The 24707-nt window shown below is 30.8% G+C and overlaps 1 protein-coding gene across 3 annotated transcripts in view; it reads right to left on the bottom strand.

Moving 5' to 3' along the window:
• The window catches only part of LOC118182735 (adenine DNA glycosylase-like), a 51427-nt gene that overhangs the window by 6749 nt on the left and 19971 nt on the right, over positions 1 to 24707 (bottom strand). For all 3 annotated transcript variants that reach the window (XM_035352121.2, XM_035352120.2, XM_035352119.2), the window contains exons 5-7: positions 23545 to 23646; positions 16934 to 16979; positions 8381 to 8645 (exon numbers count right to left, since the gene is read on the bottom strand). In XM_035352121.2, the coding sequence (XP_035208012.1) occupies positions 8381 to 8645; positions 16934 to 16979; positions 23545 to 23646 (413 nt within the window). The remainder of the gene's footprint in view (positions 1 to 8380; positions 8646 to 16933; positions 16980 to 23544; positions 23647 to 24707) is intronic.

Below are 24707 nucleotides of genomic sequence, written 5' to 3'. Positions count from 1 at the left end.
ATGTACAAGATAATTTACATTATAAGTGACCCACGTATAACACGGTAAATAGGTTCCTAGAATATGCTGTGTTGTATGACACCCAGAGGAAGTATAAAAATGGGGATTTCGTTCCGAAAACGTATCAAAAACAAATGTTTTTTTAATTATACATAAACAACTTAATTTTTTATTAAATATATATATATATGTATGTGCAACAAAAAACAAAAATTATTACATATTTTAATTTATAGTTTAATAAATTTCTTTGCTGTCATTACTCAGTGGCATTTTCTTCCCTCTTTAAAAAATTTGTAATTTTACTTTGCTTACTAGTTCTTACCGGGTCATTTTAAATTTCTCGAAATAGAGCTAGACACTCCCTTTAAAATTTTTGGCTTATTTCAGCGAAAGGGTCTACACTCATCAAAAATAACTCGAGATTTTCAGCTAGGTGTAGGCCTTGTTTTAATTTTTTTAATGTTAAATTATTAACTTCACAATCTTCATCAGTGGTAGTGTCCTCAGCTTAAAACTTCGGATACAATTTCTATCAAATTTTCGTCAATTTCTTCCACTAATAAATCTTGAAGATCCTCAATAGCCATGTTCACAAAACCATCGCCTCTGATTGATTTAGCAAGTTCTAATACGCCACCAATTTCATTTTCTGATGATTCACGCACTTTTTTTATTCCAGCTGAAAAGGGCCATATCTTCTAGCATTCATTTAACGTTGATGCTTTCAGTTCTTTCAGTGACAAAGATGGTTAAAGTAACAAAGTAGTGTTAGGAAGTAGGAACAGTATTTTGACATTGGGATGATTCAAATCTTGTGAGTGACATGGAGCATTATCTAATAGTATTAAAGGCCTTGAAGCTCAAATTTTTCTGCTTTAAATAACATTCAGTGTCTGGAACAAAACAATTTAAAAACCAATCTTTAAATATATTCCCAGTTCCCCAAGCTCTTGGATTTGCTTTCCAATATACCGGTAAGGTGTTTTTATTTATGCCTTTAAGTGCACGAGGATTTAAAGGTCTATAAACTAACAAGGCTTTTGTCATAAAGTCCAAGTCACACTGCACAAAAATAGCGCTAAACCATTTTTAGACACCTTAAATCAGGATGCAGTCCCCCCCCGATATAAAGGTTCTGCTAGGCATTTTTGTTCCACCAAAGACCAGTTTTGTCGGCATCGAAAACTTGAACTGCTGGGTATTGTTTTTCTTCTATAATATTTTGAAATTTTTTAGGAAACTCTTAGGAGCTTCAAAATCAGTCGATGCAGATTCTCCTTGAATTCTTATGCTATGAATTGCAAAATACTTTTTGAAATTTTCGAACCAACCTTTACTTATTAGAAAATCTGGGTTGACAGAAGGATCTCCATGTTCTTTGAGGTGTTCGAAAATTTTTTGTTTAATGATATTAACATCCAACAAAATTCTTTTTTGACAGCTATCATCAGCCCAAATGCTGAATGCCTTTTCTCTCTTCTCAATTATTCGCGCCACCGGGAGCGAACTGTACGTTTTGGTGACGTAGAAGATCCTGCAGCAACTGCACTTCTTATTTCTTTTTCATTTTTCTCAATAATCCGGACGGTTTCTTCATTCCAACTAAAACTTTTGCCAATGTTAGATACTTTCTCCTTTTAAAAGACAGTCCAAGATTTGTATCTGTACTTCTAAAGAAATTAATTTCGTCTTAAACGTTTCTTTATCTTTATCGGACATGTATGGGGACTGAAACTTAATGTCTTAAAGATAAAAACGTTATTCTTTAACACACCGTGGCTCAACACAGTCTGCAGACCAGCATAGTGAGACACTTTGGCTTTCAGGCCATGGAGACGAGGAATCGAATTTTGGAAGCCAAACGTGCAGGTTGTGCGTTTTAGAGCACTTATTGTGACCGCATGTTGTTCACCTTCTGCGATAGTGAGGTTTCTTCATCGTTATCTTGGGGAATTTGTACTTATGGCTACTGGATCTTAGAAGACAGTTGGCAGAAATTACAAAACAAGGATTCCTATGCGTTAAATGACTATATAGGTCTTTGCTCAATATGAAAAACTTCGTGCAAAGTTCGTTAAAATTCTTTGTATTACTTGAACAACTTTCTTATCATGTTAGAGCAAAACCATGTTATAAAAGGGTTCTCACAATTTATGAATCGTGTTATAGGATGCCGTGTTGTAGGAGAGCTACCTGTATTTGTAACTTTATGATTAATTAGCAACCTTTTTAGTTATTTAGCAATTTTTTTTTAATTTTCTCAATTTTGAAAATTTGGAAAGTCACTAAAGGTGACCAAATCTTGCAATAAAAATATAAAATAATGAATGAAGAGAAAATAAGCAAAAGATATACAGTTTGGCTGTCAACAATGCAATATAAAATGGAAAATTAAATAGAACTGATGAAAATTTAATTTTTTGAAAAATTAAATCAGAATACAAAAAACTCTGAAAATCATTTTGCTGTGGAAAAATATCTCATACTGTAGTTATCTTAGGGCAATACTGATAATACATACTTTTATGTGATAATAAATGTGCTCACAGCAGACTGAATATATAGTACAGATGAGCTACAATAAATAATGTTACAAGCAGTAATTTATTTTATGTCATCTCCAATTAATAAAATAAATGGAACTATAAGCTTTAGAACTGCAAAAGAATGTGAATACAAATCATTTTATCTTGGAAGTCTTAATTAAAAGGTATTCATACTTAAGGTAAATTTTTTCTACCTTTCTTTTCGCCAGCTTTTCCTTAATGATGAAATTCTGCAAATTTTGATCTCCCTAACTTTACTTTGGACACATTTACAGTTACATTTTGATGTGTTTTTTCTTTTATTATATATATATATATATACAGTAGACTCCCGATTATCCGCGGGCGGATTATGCACGGAGCAGATTATCCGCGCCTGCCGCACAAAGTTTTTTTCTTTTTCTTTTCTTACAAGCGTAAAGCAAAGAAAATAAAAATGTTCACAAAACTGAGCGAAACGTTAAATTTGATGAACATTGTGCTTATTTATGGCAAAAATATTCCAGGCCTTCTCGGAACCTTCCCCTCTGATGAGTAAGTGATTTCTTACTCACCTCTGCAGTGCCCGCTCCACCGCCCTCTCTCGTCTTAATCTTACTGACACGTACGTCCACTTCCTCTCACTCGCCATTGTTAATTTAAGCCTGATAGTGTTTGCGAACCAGTCAGAGTTAATTTCTTATCTTTTATTGTGTTCAGTGCTTGTGCTTTTTCGTTTTGTGTTTTTCGTTACCGATTTAAAATGTCAGGAAAGCGAAAGAAGGTTGTGTTGACGATTGCGCAAAAACTAGAATTAATTTTCAAAGTAGCAAACGGCGCTACAAGGCAGCAGATGGAATTGGATTACGGAATCACGGAAACAACAGTGCGTGACACTCTAAAGACAAACTGGTGAACTTTGCATCAATGTCGGACAGTGCTTCCACAATGAAAACGCGAAAAAATATGAAGGGTTCTACCTTCGATGAGCTAGACACGGCACTGACAGAGTGGTTAGCTCAAGTTCGAAAAGAGGGTACTTCTGTAAATGATCCTATCACCTAGGGGGAAGGCAAAAACCTTTTTTGAGTTGTTAGGCCTGAAAGGAAATTTTGATGCGTCTTCTGGCTGATTGACTCGTTTTAAGCAGCGACATGGAATTCGAGAAATTGGACTTCATGGGGAGAAACTTACTGGTGACCAACAAGCAGCCGACGATTTCCACCATGAATTTGAAGAATTTGTTTTAAAAGAAGAGCTATCTTTTGAACAAATTTACAATGCCGACGAATCGGGACTTTTGTGAAAATGTCTTCCCACTCGCACTTTAGCATCTGAAAGTGAAAGTAAAGAGGCGGGTCATAAAAGCGGCAAGGAAAGGATCACTATCACATCTTGCAGTAACGCTACCGGTGGGCATAAACTTAGACTTGTTGTCATGGGAAAGTAAAAAAAAAAAAAAAAAAACGAGATCTTTCAAAGGCACAAGGCTAAAAAATTTGCCCGTTGATTACTTTAACAACAACAACAAAAAAAAAAAAAAAAAAAAAAAAAAAAAGGATGGATGAACCGAAACGTTTTTCAAGATGGTTCGAAAAAATCTTTGTTCTTCAAGTGCGTAAACATCTTAAATCGAAAAACCTGCCTGAAAAAACTGTGCTATTGATCGATAATGCATCTTCTCACTAAGCAACAAGCGTGCTAAAGTCTTCTGATGGACAAATGTTTGCAAAGTTTCTCCCCCCTAACGTTACTGCACTAATCCAGCCCATGGACCAAGGAGCCATTGCAAAAATGAAGAGAACATACCGAACCAAGCTGCTAATGACCAAAATTGAAGAAGGTTATGATCTGAAAGCATTTTGGAAACACTACGCAATCTTGGACAGCATCTATGATATTGCATCTGCATGAGATTCAGTGAAACCGTCAACCCTCATAAAATCATGGAGAAAACTCATGCCTAATGTTGAAGCCAACAACAACCTAACCCCCTTGAGTTGTGAAGAAGAGAATGAAGATTTAGACATGCCCACGGTAACTTGCCGGTATGGTGAAAACAGTTCCAATTGGTGAGAACGTCGATGCTGAAAACATTAACGAGTGGTTGGAGTGTAACGTCAACGAACCTGGCTTCGAACGCTTGACGGATGACAAAATTGTGAAGAAAGCAAGGGAAGAGACCGAGAATGAAGGAGAGCGAAGTGAAGGCGAAGAAGAGCCTACTGTGCAGATGCGGAAGACTCGCGAAGCGGCTTTGCAACAAGTCGACGGACTGCTGAGCTATTTGGAAGAACAAGACGACGCGGAGTTGGCCGAGAAACTTATGCTACGAAAAATGCAATCTTGGATCAAGAGAAAATGCTTCCAAAGCAAGAAGCAAACACAAATGACTGATTTCTTCTAAAAGGTGTAGTTTTACAGTTACGCTTTTGTAATTACATAATACATTACGGTATTAAAACAGTATATATGTTTTAATTTTTCTGTGTATCCTTAATGCCTCTTGTTAGTACAAAGCACTTTTCTGTTTTCATTAACATAATGCATTTTAGGTTAGTTTTGAGTGATATACTAAAATAATAAGCGTTAGTTAAACATTTCCTGCTGTTTATTTTATGTTTTATTGTACATAAAACGATTTTTCAAAGTTGGAATGACTGTTTTCTCTTTTGCTATACCCGTTTTTAGCTTTTTTCGGATTATCCACGATTTTTGTTATCCGCGGCGGCCGCGCCACCCAATTCCACTAATAATCGGGAGTGTATATATATATATATATATATATATATATATATATCACCAGAACTGTAACCATTTTCTTTCTCTTATAGTCCCACAATATATAATTAAGGCTTTGATTTCCTTCCTTCAGTCTTGATTTGATGAAATACATATGAATTTACTTTCAGATGTATTACCTAATTCATTTTCAGAACTGAAGGGAACTGAGGGAGAGGTTTTATTTTTTGATCATCAGTAATTTTCCTTGGACTTTTAAATTTCAGAAATCATATTTTTCATTTAAATATCTTCTTCTGTCTGTCAATTTCAAGTGCCTGGATGTATAATTTGAAATAATATACCACCATGTTGTAAGTATTTATAAATTCAAATAAAGACATAATTTAGATTGAAATTCCCGTCTCCTTCATTTTTAGACTTTAGCAATCAACTTCACGTGACGTAAATAAAAAAAAAACTTGTATCTTGCCCTTCCCCCCCAAAAAATATTACAAATTATTGACAGCAATATGTCCAAACTCCTAACAGACTCGGGGAGAATTATTGCTTCATCAGAAAAAACTACAAAGCCATAAGAAAGTTTTAAAACAAAGCTTTTAATTAAATCAACATTAAAACAGAAATGCATGACTCATGCTTACAAATCAGCAAACCACTTGTGGTGATGTAATTTAAAGTAACAGTGATAAGGTTATTTCTACCTTCTTTCTACATATATTTCAAGGTAACAGTTAACACGATACATATTTGAGAGATCCAGGTTCGAGTCTGTGTGAAAGCATTTGCTCATTTTTCACATCTCCTGATTTAAAAATAACCTAATTTCTCTACACAGAAATCTGAAATTTCAAACTTAGTAGCTAAGGGCTACACAAATGACTTAATGTGAAGTTGGCTGAAACTTCTCAAAAGCGTAACAATTTAAATGTCGGCAACTTTAACACAAAGCTGAAGAATATAGTCTTATTCGAGCTAGGTAAAACATCTTAAACCTAAGCAAGCTAGTAATGTGGCCTTGAGAGGCAGAAATACATCCTGTCTCACAAGCTAACAACCTCACCTTGAATACTCTCAAAATAATTTGCATTATGGTATGGAAAGGAGAGGTGACAATAAAAATCTAAATTATAACTAGTTAGATTAACATAATAGAATGTTACAAGCTGATTAAAGACTTTGATTCAAAGGACAGACTGCAGTGTTTGCAAGGCAAAACTTGATATCAATATTTTCTTGAATCAAGGCTATCTAATGAAAAGAATTCTTAGAGCTGGGCAAACCTTTACAGGAAGTTTGCCTTTGGTAAGTAAATACATTTTATTTTATTATTTTGTTTTATCTACAGGAATTTAGCAGTTAAGATTTACTCAATAGCTTTCTTTCTGAAGCTTTGAAATGTATTATACTCTTTCTTTCAAATCAGCTTAAAGTTTATGCAAGTTCAGATTAAAATTTTACTGAAAAACTAAGGAAAATTTAACTGAAATTATTGGTAACGAAGAAATACAGAAAACAACTACAACTGATTTTTTTTTTCTCATTTAGAGTTAAATTATATTAAAAAAATTATTGCTACATCACTGTTAATGAGAAATTGAAAATGTACAAGCCTAACTTCATCTGGTGATGCAGCACTGTTTCATGAAATTTTAAGCTTTCATTGGAAAGTTTGCTATTGGTGATCAAATTTGTCAAAAATTTCACCACTGTCAATCAAAAACCCTCTAAGAAACAATTTATTTTGGACTTTCTATATAATATGAGCAGCTCATTCTTTCACTATTATGCATTTCTTGACAGGTAGATTCATACTCTTTGTTTAAAAAAATTTATAGTTCAAGGTTGGGAAGCTTCCCTGTAAAACAATTTTTTCCAAAGGAGAACAAAATCATCTGACATACTATAGGTGGCCATCTAAGAGATGGCTCACTATATTTTAGGTTCACACACAATTAAAACATTTTACTGATCCAATAATGAATATTTTACATAATCTTAATTAGGCTAAAGAGTAATCATTTTACAGAAGAAAATTTTAAGTATCAATACTGATATTTATGTTCTCAGAAATACTGGTTACATTTAGAGGGATCACCTACAAATCCGGACTCGTCGGGACTTCGGCGATTCCAGATTATAGATCATCAGTTTAAATCTGGTTAGATGGCATGCAAAAATTACAAAATTAAAAATATGAAACCGTAATTTATGAAATAAAGAACAATTATGTTCTAAAGGTTATGAAAATTTACAAAAAAAAAAAAAAAAAAAAAAAAAAAAAAGCTTAATATTTATTTGTTTACTTTATTAAACATTTCTTTCAATGTAAGTTGTTTAAGTTGCTTCGTTTTATGTGATAATACTTTCTCTTTAATTCTATAAACAGACATAATTTCTTGTTCAGTTACAAAGTTCCGCTGTTCGAGTCCTGTAATTGCTGTGCCGAGAATACCGACTAATTTGTCAATCGAAATTTTTTCGTTTTCACTAACCTCTCTGTCACCTTCGTCATGTCTTTATCCATTTTTTGCAGCAATTCCACTTTTTGTTTGATGGACATCGAAACATACTTTCGTTTTGTAGATCCTTTGGGAGCTCCAGCATCGGAAATTCTATTTGACATAATCGAAAGTTCAAGTTTACTTTTATAAAATTGCTCTTATAGTCTGCAAAAAAAAATAATAAGCCGGATCCAATTCAAAGATTAAGGAACAACGCAATCATCAACATTAACTGAAATAGATAATTAGATAATTTTAGCTTATGCCGTCCGTTATACATTAAACGTGCACGCAAAAACGTATTCTGCGCTTGCGCACATGCATATGCGCAGTCGTAAAAGTCTTATGCGCACATGTAAACGTCTATGCGCATGTGTCAACGCGGCGCATGCGCAGAAAGTTTTTAGCTTTGAGGTCCGGATTATAGATCATTCCAGATTATGGGTGTGCGAATTAACAACTTTTGACTGTATTACCTTTATAGTAGTATTTCATACTTCGGCATATGTAAACATATAATAATGCATATCAACCAATAATAAATGTGACAGACACGCAACAAAATTAATTAAGTAAAACATAAACAAAACTTTAAAAAATCCTTACTTTGCCAATGTACTTCCTTGAAGAATGTAAAGCGATTGGAATACTTATTTCTATGAGGACTTGATCAACTGCAGAAGACTGTTCTTTGACACTTGCATCTTCAGGAAAAATAACACTAGGAAATTCCAATAAACCAGCAAGCAAACCTTTCTCTGGTCGTCGCATCATCAAAAGTTTATTTCCTTTTTCAACCACAACAACACCCAATTTTTCAATTCTAGATTTTTTCTTCTCTGCTTTAGGTGGGTATGCAACTACCTGGGGACTAAACCAATTTGAAAATTTTTACTTTCAAAGGTTATTAATATACTGCTCTTAGTTAGTAAGTTATTTCTTAAAAAGCATCACTGAAATGCTATTTTTAAATCTGAATGTATGATAAATGGCTGGAAAAAGAAATGATTAAAACAACAACCAATTTTGGCACCATTATATATAAAAAATATATATATATAGCTAATTAAAGCAGTAAATTGCATAGTATACCATTATTAAGTTATTACTAATAATGGCATCAAAATATTAAAAACCAGTAGTGTGTCTGGACCATGACAAGCAGCATCAGGTCTAGCAAGCAGCCATCTAAGGCAGTGATATCCAAAGGGTGGCAGCTAAGGTATTCTCATAAGCCACAATTAAATAAAAGTATATTTGCTTTGGATTAATATGTTTAATTTTTGTGGGGTGCAAGAATTGCTGAAGCCAGGCAAGAACAGCAAGTAGTTCATGAACAGTTTCTGCTATGTAGAAGAACTATCCAGCTTTATACAAGCATTTTGCATCAAACAATAAATCTAAAAGTTTTTCAAAACTGACTCTTAAATCAGGAATTTCTGAAAGACTTGCCATTGTTGACCAATATTCTACAGGAATTATCGTACCTGATATTTTGCAAGTTTTTAAAAAATTTTAATAAAAGAAACACTTTAATAAAATTTTATATCATACTTTTATAAAATAAAATGTAATTATTTTTTACTCACTTACGGATTTATTTTGTTCAAGGCTTCTAAAAATCGTTAAAGAAACATTTTGAAGTAGGTTAGTGTATTAGTCTATTTATGTTTCTTTTTATCTCCCACCCTTATCATTTATGTGCAACTTTGTTTTCGTCTAGGGTTTGTGTTACTTACTACCTAATTATTATTGTTTATTAATATTGTTAAACAATATTTTCAGACCTTTAATTTGTGACACATATATCGAATTTTTCACTCTTATTATGAATTCCTACTAGAAAGAGACCTTACTATCATCTTACTTTATATTCCGGCAAATATGCCTACGCATTTCTGTACCATTTATTAATTCATAACAGCAAATTTCTTGCATTTTTAATTATAAATTATGATTGATTTGGCTGCTGCTTTTAAGGCAGCTAGAGTTAATAAATTATTTATGATTTAATTTGTTTATATTTTTTTAAATTGCTTTCTTTTGTTCACAGTTTATAAACATTGTTATATTAACAAATTGCAAATTAATCACTAGAGAAGTAGCAAAAATGAAGTTTAAAAAAGTCCTTTGGAAAAAATTTATCGAGTTCTGATAATCTGCATGTCTTAGAACCAAGAGTTATACTTATAATGAAATTAACTGATTATAAGACATTCTTTCTAAGTTTTGTTTACACAGGGTTCATAGCCACATTTTAGTTAAAAAAATAAGCACTATAAGCACTTTTCAAGCACATTTTAAGAAAAAAAATAAGCACCCGCCTAATTACATCATACACAACTGCATAACCTTAAAAATTAGACTTGTAATTTAAAATATGAGAAATGAAGTACTTATTAAGAGAGAATAAGCATTACCTCAACCATGGAAAATAATTACTTTTTTTTTAATTTTTTTTATTATTTTTTTTTATTTTAAATAATAGTTCAATTTACAGAACTAGTTTACAATGAGAGGAAAAAAAAACTATGAAGAACTAAACTATATTACAAGATTTAATGATGAAATTTCAGTTCAAAATAGAGAAAATAAATAATAATAAGGCATATTTATTGTATTCGCTTGGAACCTAATAATAAATAAAATTTATTTTTCCACTCATATTGATATTTCAATAATTTAAATCTAAATTCTGAACATTTTCTAAATTTTCATTGTATATCAGTTTTTTCTTAACAGATATTGCAAGCAAAGTAATTTAAGTAAAAAAGAGGAACATTTCTGTAATCAGAAGACAGAAATTTGCTTCATGCAGTCATCTTTAACAGTAAAAGCTTAACTAACCCGCATACTTGGAAATTGGCGAATATTCGGACAGTCGAGCGTAACTTGAAGGAGCAGAGTGGGGGGGGGGGTAGACTGTAGCCGCCCTTTAGGTTTTTCTGCTAAATAAATGCTTTTGACATTTCAATATGTGCATCATATAAAAATAAACCAATGGAACTAAAAAATATTCCACTTAGCAAGCACAGTAAAACTCTTTTAAGTTCTCATAAACAAATCTCGGACTGAACATAAAAATTAATTATCTCTGCAAAATATCGCAAACATTATTGCGCAATACGTGCGCCGTAATTCTTCCCTACGTGATATTACACAATCGGAATCAACAACTGCCGGTATTGGGAGAAAAAAGAACTAAATAACTGGGGTGTTTTTCATTCTAATTTTCAACAGACGGCGTTAAATTTCCGGAATAGAATCATTCTTCGCTTGGGTTGGTAGACCGCAGGACTAGGATTGGAAAGTGACACCCCCCCCCCGAAAAAAAAGGTTCGTTGCTTGTTTTGCAGCGAACTGTAACAGTTTCAATATTCAAGATTTTGCAGAGAAAGGGGAGACCTCCCAACCTTCGTACTGTATAATGTATTGGCCAAACAAATGAAATTATTTTGACTATTCGATTACTTTCCCTTTATTTAAACCATTCCGAATATTATTCCTTAGAAAACTAATCTGTGTTAAAACACAACCATTTTTGGAAGTTTACTATACTTCAGCAGTTACTGCAAGTATGTTATTATAAACATTCATACATATGCTCATAATATAAGCATAACGATCACAATAAACACGAATACGAACTGACCAAGCAGCAGGAGAATGCAAATTTTTAAGATATTGATAGAAATTCAAATGTGTGTAGTATTTGGGTGGGAGGAAAAGAATGCCGAATGTAGCGGAATTTTCTACTGCTTTCGCAATTCTTTGACCAATAGAACGATGGGCACCTGTCTGTACTCTTTGTGCACACCAAAGGTTAAAAAAAAAAAAAAAAAAAAAAGCACTAAAAGCAAAAAAATAAGCACTAAAAACAAAAAAATAAGGACTTTAAAGAAAAAGTAAGCACCTATAAGGGCCTTTATATTTTATTTTCAAATATAAGGACTTATAAGCACTTATAAGGACCGCTACGAACCCTGTTTACACTTTTTCTTTTAATTAAATTTAGATTATATGTACATAAATAACTAAAATATATCTTAACTTATTTAATTACGATTTATGGAATATAAAACTACTATATTATTTTAATCCAATTCAAAAAAAGAAAATATCAGTAAGCACAGTGAAGAAATGTGGAAACCTTAATGAAGTACAAACACACTGAAAAACTTTATGTACAAAAATTGTACATCCTCCAATGAAATTATTTTAAAAGTAACTTTTATGCTTTAAATATGCTACAAACAACCCTCTACCCATAGTCAAGAATTCTCTAAATTCACCTAAAAATTCTACCATCATATTTTGTGAAAGTACAGTTAAATAAAACTTATAGAACTAAAATTTTGTATTTATTGTACTTTCGAGAATCTATCCTTATTAGCTGCCAATGTTTGTTACGGCATATAATTGAATGCAACATCTGAAAAATTGTAGACATATAAATACTTGACAAAGGCCATAAATTTTAGATGTATGTATAAATGCAAATAAAGAAACAATGCAGTATCCACTCAAAAATAAGGGTTTGTCCAAAGCAAAAAAACTTTGATAATAAATTTAAATCATGAATAGCCACAGGTGTTAATGCTGACACAACAAACACACGAGTATGCTGACACAGGCACATAAAATGTAATTTTATGCTGCACATAAAATGTAATTTTATGCTGCACATTTCACAATGAAGGCTAGCTCTGAAAAGTAACACAGTAAGCAACATCTACCTTACCTTACCTCACCTCAGTAACTCCTAAAATGTAGAGATACTAAGACACATAACAAAACACAGTTTAATTAAATGAAAATTTATATTGAATACAAACATTTGCTGACTACATCTAGTTACCAAGAAGTTACATAGTTACATGTTCACAAGAATTCAAATGTATTAGTTCATCACATGACATCATCACATGCTTGATTCACCCTGATTGGTGAGTGAAATTATGCCATTCACAACATGCTAAATAACATTAGTGATAAAATTAATTTGCTTCTTCAATCTAAATATTTTATAAATATAACAAGTTTTTGTTAAAAAATTAATTTGCATATACATGTAAGAAAAACGTGCTGATTAATTTATCAGGCTAAATTTCTCAAAATTATGTGCGCATTACAGGCATTTGTGAATTGAATCATCGAAATACTACTGAACTAAATTTTCTACTCTACTTTAAAAAATTATATTTAAAAACATAAAAAACAGATTTTAGTGTAAAGGGGGAAAATCTACAGAAATCTTACATGACAAAGTACATTTAATAATTTTAAAGCACTCATTAGAATGCAATTTTTTTCCCATTATTCTTTCCTAAAACATTCTGAATTTCATAAAATAAATTAACTATCTTATTAATATCAACTATTTATTACACATTTTTGCCAATTTCCTTTGTGAGAGAATGTTGGTGACATCTTCAGTAACTCTTAGTCGTGTTTCTAAATTTAACACTTTTTAATTTAACACTTTAACTTAACACTTTTTTAATTTAACACTTTTTAACTTAACACTTAACTAAATTTAAAACTTTTTTTTTTTTTTTTTTTTTTTGTTTTTGACATTCTACTGAGATTTCTGAAATTTAAAGCAGAAAAAAATAAGCATGATTGTTATTGTTTGGTTTATGTGATTATGGCAAAGCAATGATGTCTGCCTAATTGAAGGGATGCCTCAATGGAGGACTTTCGAAAGGTAATTGTCTCATAGCCACATCACAGATAGGGAAAAACCATAAAAAATGCTTCTGCAGCCAGCCTGTCAGCTTGGAATTGGGCCAAGGTTTAACTACAAGCATTTAGTAACTTCACTGTTCTGCTGCTGGTTGACTGTTGTTTTTTTAAATAAAGCCCATAGATCGCAATAACCTAAAAACAGAAATTAACTGTTTTTGGCACCACTTGAAGACTGATTTTTGTCACATTGCTATTTACAAGTTATTACATGTATCCCACCAATAACTTTAAACACAAGAAAAGAAGCCATTAAAATGAAAATTATAAAACTAAAACAAACAGTATACTTCAACAATAATACTTATCTTCCATCCAACTATGAAGATCTGAAATATAAATTTGACATAGATCCCTTGCAAGTGTTTATGGAAAATCTAATACTTTAAACATCCTTAAAATATTTTCCAATACATGTATACACAGACGGCTCTATAATAGAAAAATATTTTCCAATACATGTATACACAGACGGTTCTACAACAGAAAAATATTTTCCAATACATGTATACATAGACGGTTTTATAACAGAAACAGGAGTGGTAGTGCTTATCATAATGGTACCCAAATCAAAAAGTACAATATTGAATAATAATAATTCAGTTTTTCAAGCTGAACTACTAGCCATTAAAGAAGAAATAAAATTCATAAAACAATTCTCAGAAAGAAGTCTTATTATCACAGATTGTGCCTCTGGAATACAAGCTATAACAGACAACACCAATCACCACTAATTCAAGAAATTCAGCTACTACTGACAAATTTTCCTCAAAAACTAATACCAAAACTGCATTGGACATGAGCCCATGTCAGCCAAATGGGCAATGAAATAGCAGACCGAAAAGAAAAAGAAGCAGTGAACAGTTCCCATAATGCAACCAATAAACATGCCTATTAAATTACCACTATTAAATTAAATTTATTTTTTAATAATATTTGTTAAAAAACCCTATTAATATCACAATCTCATAAAATTTCACAGTTTAAAATACATGCAATTTATGACATTGATTTTAAAACAATATTAGGATAATTACACATTAAAAGCTACAAAACATAAAACTCAACAAAATAATTATGCATCTTTTTAATTTGAAGACTTGCCCAGACATTTTGGCTAATTTATATCGATTTCCTTCTCCTTAAACATGTTTTCTAACAATTAGAAATTTGTCTCAATATGCAAAACAATGTTCTCATTAGTTTCTGCATGTTTTATCTCCCAACTGCCAACCTCTCTACAATGTACTACCTATGAGGGCTTACTTGATCTGGTAAAAGTTAAATAGTCCAACTTCCCTCCCCCCGACAGATGTGAAACAAATTATCACTATGTCTGAAAGTAACTATAAATCACATAATAAATTTAAATAAGCTTCTTATTCAAAAAGAACTTGGGACATATAGGCCTGTTCTTATGCTAACAAAATCATTTACAGTTTGTGGTGATATAATTAAACAAGAAAAGTCAAATTCAAACTAAAAATATGGACTAGTGGTCAAGGACTATACGATTTAATTTCAATTTAATCTGGTTCAGTAACTCTATTGTCATAATAAACTCAAATGTCAACAGCAGTAATGGAAAGACTAATAATTACAATTTATCAGAGCTGACACAACTAATCACATTTTTCTAGAATCTTTTAGAATCGCGGGTCTATAAATTTTCCTTAAAATCTTTCTAAAATTTTCCAAGCTTCAATGTCTCAAATCCTCAAGAAAAATTACCCCTACCAATTCTGTAACAGCAAAAAGCCAGAAATGTTTTTTAAAAAAAAATCAGAGGAAAAAAGTGTGAAATTAATTTTATAGAGAAAACTAATGCATTTTCTGAGAATTCTGATCATTCTGAGAAATGGGAAAAATTCTTACACCATGAAAAAATTAAAAAGACATTTTTAATTAATTACATAGCTATTTTGCTTTTGCTAAAAACTGTTAATAAACTGTACTTTATAGCATTATTCCTTGCTTATTTTTCAGATCCAAAAAATTGTACAATATGTGGCCAAAATGGAACTTTATAATATGACAAAGAAAAAGAAAAATGCTTTATTTTAATGTTATTTCTTAAATATAATTCCAATATATTACCATTATTTTAATGAAATTTAACAATGTTAGAATGTTCTAAAAAATCGTCAAAAAATTCCCAGATCTCGGAATTAAAAATTTTCTATACAACCAATCTTAAAATCGCCAAAATGTTGATAATCGCCAAATTTAGAACCGTTTAATAAAAGAATTCACATCCCCAAAAGCGGAAAGTTCTTTGAAAGCTCTTCACTACAAAAAATGAAATAATTTTGAAATGCTTATGCTTCACTTCTTGTTCAGAAACTCGAGTATCCCACCATCATTTATATTACAAATAGGAACAAATTATAACTCATGAACCCATTAAAAAAATAGCCATATTTGTCAGTGAATTGCCAAAAATATTCCTGCAAAATGCTAATTCACACTCAAAATGGCAGTCGTAAAAACAGACAGAAATTTCAGATGATTAAAATTAAGGACCTTCTGCCACTTTTGGCCAAAATTAAGGACTTTTAAGGACCAAAAATCGATTCCAAAAAACTTAAGGACTCTTAAGGACCGTACGAACCTTGTAATAAAGAGCAGATAGTGGATGACCCCATATAATAAGCAAATAAGCTGATAAGTCTTCATGACAGTGCAGCTGCTTATTTCATGGTTTCCTGTCCTGTCACATTGCTATTAACAGAGATAGGGAACAGAAGAAAAGTATACGAACTTAGTAATGTAATGATCATTTAATACTGTGTCACAAACTTATAAAATAAGCTGCATAACATATAACATAAACTGTGCATAAGTATACTGTGTCACAAACAAACTTACACCATAAGCTGCATCATGCCAAGATAAGCATAAAATTCATGCTTCAGATATATAGTATATAAAACATTTTTTTCATACAAAATAGTTCTGCTGCTGGAAATATATTTCACAATTTGTACAGACGATATATATAAATATTTATGTACATTAATAGATTTTAGGTTGATACCAAAAACTGAAATGTTTGAGTGATCATGAATAAATGTATTTAATGGTCTCAATCAGGTTTGATAGTGATTGTCTTATAAAAACATTAGAGATTCTGGTCAGTACATAAGGGCCTACTCTATCTACATGAAATTCCAAAATGTTATCACTGTTTAAAAATAGTGGATTTATCATTCATTTCAATTTTGTATTGAATGTTATTATGAGCCAGTTGAGCACCGATTTTTATTTCTAATTAATCACTGATAAAATTAGAGAATAATATCCTATAAAATAACTAAAAATAAATCTGGAATACAACTTATTTTTCTTAAAATTATAAAATTGGAGAATAATATCCTATAAAATAACTAAGAATAAATCTGAAATACAACTTACTTCTCTTCCCATACAGAATCAGGCAAGCAAAAATAACAATCAGCAGCTGAAAATATATTATTGCAGTTATCAAAATAAAAATTAAAATGAACTAGGACAATTTCAGAAATCCTGTCTGAATTGATTTGCATTTTTATATTTCAATTCAAAACTAGTGATAAGCAATATTCAAATTAAAATTCTAAACTCTGTTTTTAAACTACACAATGTCATTCTTCATTGGATAAATAATTTTTAGCCAATAAAGAATTCTAAGAACTACTCTGATATGCGCCCTCAAGTCACCAAATTTCTCGCCCTTCACGCTGCCATATTACTATCTAAATTTTTTGTCTATATTTCGAACTTTAAGCCAAAAATGTCTCCAAAAACGCGGTTTTCGCTACAAAAACTACGCGGTTTCGCATGCAAAAACTACGTTTTGAACACACGATTTAAGCTAAAAATCCAAAACAAAAACAAAAAATTTAGATAGCAAAAACGTAAAGTTTCTAACCAAAAATATTTGACAAGAATCCATGTACACAGTGACATGTTTTAACTTAAAAAAACGTCTACGAATGGCACAATGTAGGCAACGAACAAATTTACAAACTACACACACCTCGCTTTAATAAATTAACATAACAACAATAAATTTCAAAGAATACCACGTACACAGCATCCTGTTTAAACTTAAAAAAAACATCTACGAATTGCACAATTTAGGCAAGGAACGAATCTATGATCTATGCACACCTCGCTTTAATAAAATAACATAATAACAATAAATTTCAAATAATACCATGTACACAGCGTTCTGTTTCAAAAACAACAATAACGACAGAAATGCAGACTAAATAACCAATGAACATAACATTCTACAAAATAAGAACAAGAATAAAATAAAATGCACTTACCATGAATTAATGCTTTTTCGAGCAGCAGAAATACCAATTTCATACCGCCTTTAACATGCCGCCATGTAATCACTATCGTATTTACATGACAGCCAGACACACTCCAGAAAATTCATATTATGGTTCACAAATAAATAAAATCACATATCCCTTCTATCATGCACAGCCATTAAAAATAATCTCTCAGACCCTCTTTCCACACCTCCAAATACCCACTACCCCTCAACAGGATGGCCACAATGATATTTCCTTTTGCCGAACTTCAATTTAACAACTACCATTTTATCTTTCCCTCCCATCTTCTCAGACACAGACGCGAATCAACGAGCTCCAGCGAAAGATTATTTAACGTCAACAGGGTTGCCATAGAACACGCAATCGCGCCAAGAACCAGCGCAGAACACATATCGCCACATTTGGTGAAATTAGAGCGTATATCAGAGTTGTACCGAATTCTATAATATGTCGTATCTTATTGCCTAAATATTTTTTAGTCTATGGTTTCAGTCTAATAAATTAATCAAATACAGTAGATATTTAGCATATGGAAACTTTGATAATTTAAATTTTCCTTTAAATAATAAGTAATATTAAAAGTTCCTTTAAATAATAAGATTTTAATCCTAATAAAGATTTTTTAGGAAAAAGGGGAGACTTTTGTCATATGCAAAACTGATGCTAAAAATGTTACCAGAATTGTATGATGTAAACTACTTTCACACAGGGGGAAAATTAATAAAACATGTTTAATTAATGAAAAAGTAATAAAACAAGTATTTTATTATCAATAATGAATTTTAAAATTCAAATATATAAAGACTAACATTTCACCTCTCATTTTATACACTGACAGGATATTATTTTTTTATTTGTGCACAACAGCCAACTGCACTTAAAAATATGGTATTTCAGAACAGTTTCTCTCTCTGTGTGTATGTGTATTATGAAGAATATATAAAGCAAAATTATAACTAATATATAATACCCCCTTAAATCTCATTTTTGATTTTATCATTTCTACCCTAAAATTACCCTAAAATTAATCACATACTTATACTAAATTTCTTTGAAACACGTTATTTCAAAATTAATCCATGTTATATGATTCGCATAACAATATAATTACATAACGCAAGGAATCTTTTAGCCAATAATAATGTTTAACTTTGCAAATTAAAACTTTAATAACCATACCAGATGTTCCTGGTATGGTTGAGCTACGTAGACGATACTTTTACCCTGCTTGACGGTAATAAAGATAATTTAAATAAAGTCCTTTCCATAATGAATTCAACTTATCCTGCTATTCAGTTCACTTTTGAACTTGAGACATCCAGTTCTCTTCCGTTCCTCGACATTTTGGTCACATGTAACACATTCAACTTCAGTACTACTGTTTACCATAAACCTTCATCAGTTTGCCTTCTACCACACTTCAAATCATGTCATGCGACTAAACAGGAGTTAATTTCATTTCATATCTTTGTTTTCCGTGCTTTTAAAGTTTGCTCCTCCAAACTGGTTCTTGATCAAGAACTAAATTATTTAAAAGCAGTTGCTATTGACAGGGGCTTTTCATCCAACATTATTAACCAAACAGTTAAAAAATTCTCATCTCAACACACCAAAAAACATATTCTTGTTTTAGGAGATTATAAGAATTCTGTTGTCATTCTTTTCTTTCCATCAGTTAACTATAAAACAGCACATATTTTACAGAATTTTAACTTTTGGGTCATTTATTCTCCTACCAATAACATTCTCAGTTCCATACCCCATTCCGTATATGAATTCCTGGGATATTTACAGGATTCCTTGCCAATGCGGTTTCATTACATTTGTCAAACTATGAGAGCTTTAAAATTTCATGTTAAAGAACATGAGGCAAATGTTAGGAAAAAGGAAACACAGAAGTCCTCTATTGGTCTGAAAATCACAATTTCCATTTTTCTGCAGCCAAAATTATTCAAAAAACATCTTCCATTGGTGAATTAGATTTTCTAGAGGCATTTCACATTCAAAAAATCTTTATGTTCTGGCTAATGACCCTAATTGCAATCGGTCTTTACCTTCAGCCTTTAAGGAAGTTATGTTTCAGTTTTCTTGTTTCATCAATAGATGGTGCCATTAGCTTAACTCCTGTCCAGCCATTCTTATCTTATCACATCTCATTCATTTGCACTTTTGCAGCTGAAGAGATGGTTAAGACCATCAAAACTAGTCTGGAAAATTTGCAAATATAATACTAATTTTTGTTGTTCGACTTCTAAAATAATCGTTGTTTAGTGTGTTATTTTAACCTAAATTATTAGATTATCAGTTTAAATCTAATAAAATGACGAAATTTTAAAATTAAAAATATGAAATATGCATTTATGATTTTAAAGAAACTCCCCCAAATAAATCTCAATATTTATTTGTTTATTAAATGAAATTATTTCAATGAAAGTTTTTTAAGTTTCTTTGTGTTAGTACTTTCTCTTTAATTCCATAGATACATAATTTCTTGATCAGTTACAAAGTTCCACTGTTGAAGTCCTGTGGTTGCCATGTCGAGAATTCCAACTGAATTATCAATCTAATTTTTTTTTTTTGCTTTCAACAATCTCTCAGTCACTTTCTTCATAATCCATAGCAATATTTTTTACATTTAGAACCATACTACATATTTTGCAGTCCATTAGTTGATTAGTAACTGGGACATGGTCATCCAATGAAAAACCTTTGTTGCATCATCTTCATTTATTATTAGCATTCTCCACAAATTCCATTTATTGGGAAATTTCTCTTTTTGTCTGCAATATCTGAAAACCTTCAAATTTGCAACTATCATCTCAAAGATTAGTTAACATCCACTATACACTATTCATGATGTATCACGAGATTAACAACAATAGGCATGTTCTGCTCAATTTCATCTTGTTTCTATCACATGTTGATGAAACTGAACTATATTAGTTATTTATCATAATTATGCCTATTTCCAGCATATGCTTAAGGCTTATCTGAGTCCGAAATAAACGAACTCCCACATACACCTAAAGTTTATCCAGCCAATGCAAGATATTCTGTGGCCTGGTGCAGTCTCTATGTGTCAAATTCTGCTACCAAATGCCTTCCTAAATTCTAAAAGTTTTGTACCTAAATACCTTCTCTAAATTCTAATGAATATGCATAGTGGTGATGAAAGCAGTTGGGGCATGAGATAGAAATTATTTAGTAGGTGTAATAATAAACAATCGTTTCTCCAACATGGTGGTATTTTATTTAGGGCTGGAGGAAAACTAAAAATTTGGGCTCTCTAAATGTTTTCTATAGAAAAGCATCAAATGTATATAAGTAAACCATACACACAAAAAAAAAAAAAAAAAAAAAAAAAAAAAAAGAAAGGTTGGAATGTTGCTGGTGGACTAGAAATCCAGATTTTAGATCATTCTGGACATTGGGCATCTGGATTTCGGACTCTATCTGTCCGTTTGTTTCTCATTTTGTGTAAAAATGGCAGCACTGATAGCCTCCTTATTTTTGAACACAAAAGGTTTTCCACCTGAGCACCTTGAAGCCCAAAGTTTAAAGTTTGAATTTTTTTTTATTTCATATGTTTTTCAAATTTCATGAATGTTTGATTAAAAACTCATAGATTTAAAAGCAACATATTACCACTGCTCAAAATAAAGCACTTTTATGTTCCGCGCCAGTGCGTTGCTGCTCTGCAATGCATAAGATATTTTAACTAGCAAATTTAATCTGTCTGCTATTTATTGATTGACAAACTAAGTGATTTAAAAAACAATAAATGCAATTCTTAATATGTTTAAAAAATTTTAATTTTACTGAATTCAATAAAAATGCATTTTGTTTGTGACATATCTAAATAGGAATTGAAAATTTTTTCCCTCAATGATTTATAACAGATTTTGCTAAGCCCTTATATGTAATTATATGTAATTGATATAGAATTCTTTTTTAATTCTATGCCCTTCTCAATTTGTTTAAAGGTAAAATCTTCTTTGATATATTATACTGTAATTTGAAGATTAAGCACTGTCCTAGATGAACAAATTGTAACTGCAGATGCTAACCTAACTGAACTTGTGCTAATAATTCATATGAAAATTCTTCAGTATTCATTATGTTTAGCCTGTCTAGGATATCTTATATCTCATTATAATATTGCATTAACACTCCTTCCACGATGCCTTTCTTTGAGAAAGATTTGTCAGAACTACCTCATGGGCCTTTCATAAAATTCTTCAGAAGCAAAATAAGAAACAATCAATATCTGAAATAATATCAATACTGCTAATATAGTATATTAAAAAACAGAATAGCATACTAAAAATAACATATAGTTGCATAGAGAAAATCTGCAGGAAAGAAATAAGCAGATTCATATTTCATTTTTGGTATTTAATAAGATGTTTTCATGCATGGAAAAATAAAATGCTTAAAAAAATTTTTTTTTCATTCAAGTCTTTTTCATAGTTAAAAATGGTGGTAGTAAATTTTCTAGTGCATAACCTAACATGTGGTGAAGAACATAGTTAAAAGCGGTAGCAGTGTTAAAGAAATTATACAATAAGTCATAATTTTGATGACAACTCATTATATAATTTATATTGCACATTTAGAGTCTAGAATTGCTTGACTGGAATGATTAATTAAATTAGTAAAATAATACTTTTGAGTTAAAATAAATACTTAAAAAAATAATACTTAAAATAAAAAATAAGTAAAATAATACTTAAAAAAAGCAATACTTTTGGATTATTATTAAAATTTAATGAAATTATAGTAGCTGAACACATTAAAATCAATACATAGTTCTTTTTTGAGGGGGATAACTGCTTTAGGCAGCTGGCTGTGTAAGTGGCTAGAATTATTAAAAAATAAAATTCAAATGCATTTATTGCTTTTAAATATCTATTTAATGAAGCACTTATAATTTTAAAGATAAATTAAAGATCATATCCTATGCTGAAGGGCAATCCCCAATAAGCTAAGTACTTGTCATTCTGCACGGAAGAAAAAGATCTTATATTTCATATAATGGCAACATTTGCCAGTTCCATTACAATACATGGTAAGATAAAGTAACATAAAAAAAAAAAAAAAAAAAAAAAAAAAACATGGAAAGATTCCAAAGACATTTTTTATGTCAAAGATTCAAGCCACAATTTAAAATATCTGATTTTTGTATGCACTTCAGTTTTATGAAAAATAAATTCAGAATTAATATTTATGGACAATATGGTTACATACATGATGCCTATCTAGCAGAATCACCCAAAAAAACATATTAAACTTAAATGATACACACACAACTGTCAACACAATTCACTGTATTTTATTTGATTAAAATTTATACCCAAGTATTGTGGCATTATATCCTTTTCTGAAATTGAACAGCTTAGATAAAAGGATGTAAAAAATTTAGGATAGAATCAACTTTGCAACTCCTCAGTATTTTACTGAGTGCAACAAGAGACATTATTATTGTTCAACATTTTGATACTTCTGCCTTTCAATACAAATTAATTTTTGGATATGTTATGTTTTTCTTTCTTTTCTTTAACACTGTAAATACAACTATACACGTATTTTATTATACTTTAATAAATATTCCAAAATTACTTCATTTTTTCTCTTTCACATTTCATCATATCATACACAAAAAGACAGATTTAAAATAATCTATTATATGTAACTCACCATTTTCAATATCAGGAACACTATCTTCAGTAGATGGTTTTACTTTGCCTCTCGTCCATGAATTTTTCTTTAGATATGAATCTAATTTTCCTGTTTTAGTAGCTGCAAAACAATTTAGAATATTGTAATATTTTATGAGCAAAGAAAAAATACACAAGTTATAGCTACAATTATTTACAATTCCTTTTTCTTTTTTAATTTATTTATTTTAAGTACAGGGACAATGCAAAAAACTTTAGATTTCAGAACTTGCAGAAAATAAAGAATTTTAAAAATGCAACACAGTTATAATATCTGTAACAGTAATTAAGGCAATATATATTCCCATACATTTAATTTAATCAAAATGAATTTTTCTTCATTCATATGCTAATCTCACAATAATTCAAAGGTAAAAGTACCAAGAAAATAATATCATCATTTTTGTGCTTTCCCTCCCCAATATACTTTACCAAATAGGCAAGCATTTACTAACATAAACATACCTTCTTGGCTTTTCACTTCTACTTTGCTGATGGAATGCTGTAAAATGCCAGCTTTAGACAAAGCATACTGCATTTAGATTCCTTTTTTAAATACTCTGAAGAGGTACTTATCAGAAAATAATGCACAGAAATAAATGAAAACTAAATGTACTGATGGATTTACTAATGAATAGATTAAATCATTCAACCTATATGTTGAACAGTTAAATTATTTCCTCTATTAAATGAGAGTACAAGTAATCCAGTTATGTTAATTTATGATGAGAGAGAGAAGAAAATTATTTTCTTGTCTTTCGGCTTTGTCATTTTTAACAGCTCATTTCAAATATCAAATTTTATACTATTTTTAATTTCCTTGATTCTTAAATTAGTTGGCCTATCTTAACTGCTTAGCTTAAAACTGCTTTAGGTATTAAACTGAAATCTGAATACCAAACTCAGATTACAGTTCTTTTTAATTTTATCATTTATATATACATGCATAATATTCCTCCCAGCCTTTTAGTGAAAGGTTCTGAAATTTTTTAATACAGTACAAAGTCCAATATCCGGATGTCCAATATATGGTATGATCTAAAAAGCCACCAACAACCTTTTTATTTTTGTATGCTTTACGCATGCGCACTTGATTTTTTTCCTCCTACAATAAAACATGACGAAAGTTCCGATTCTTAATTT

Source organism: Stegodyphus dumicola, chromosome 2, assembly GCF_044657685.1.
Source record: "Stegodyphus dumicola isolate Sdum_Otavi_A_Nest chromosome 2, ASM4465768v1".
Classification (NCBI taxonomy): Eukaryota; Metazoa; Arthropoda; class Arachnida; order Araneae; family Eresidae; genus Stegodyphus; species Stegodyphus dumicola.
This window is presented reverse-complemented; position numbering and strand designations above follow the sequence as displayed.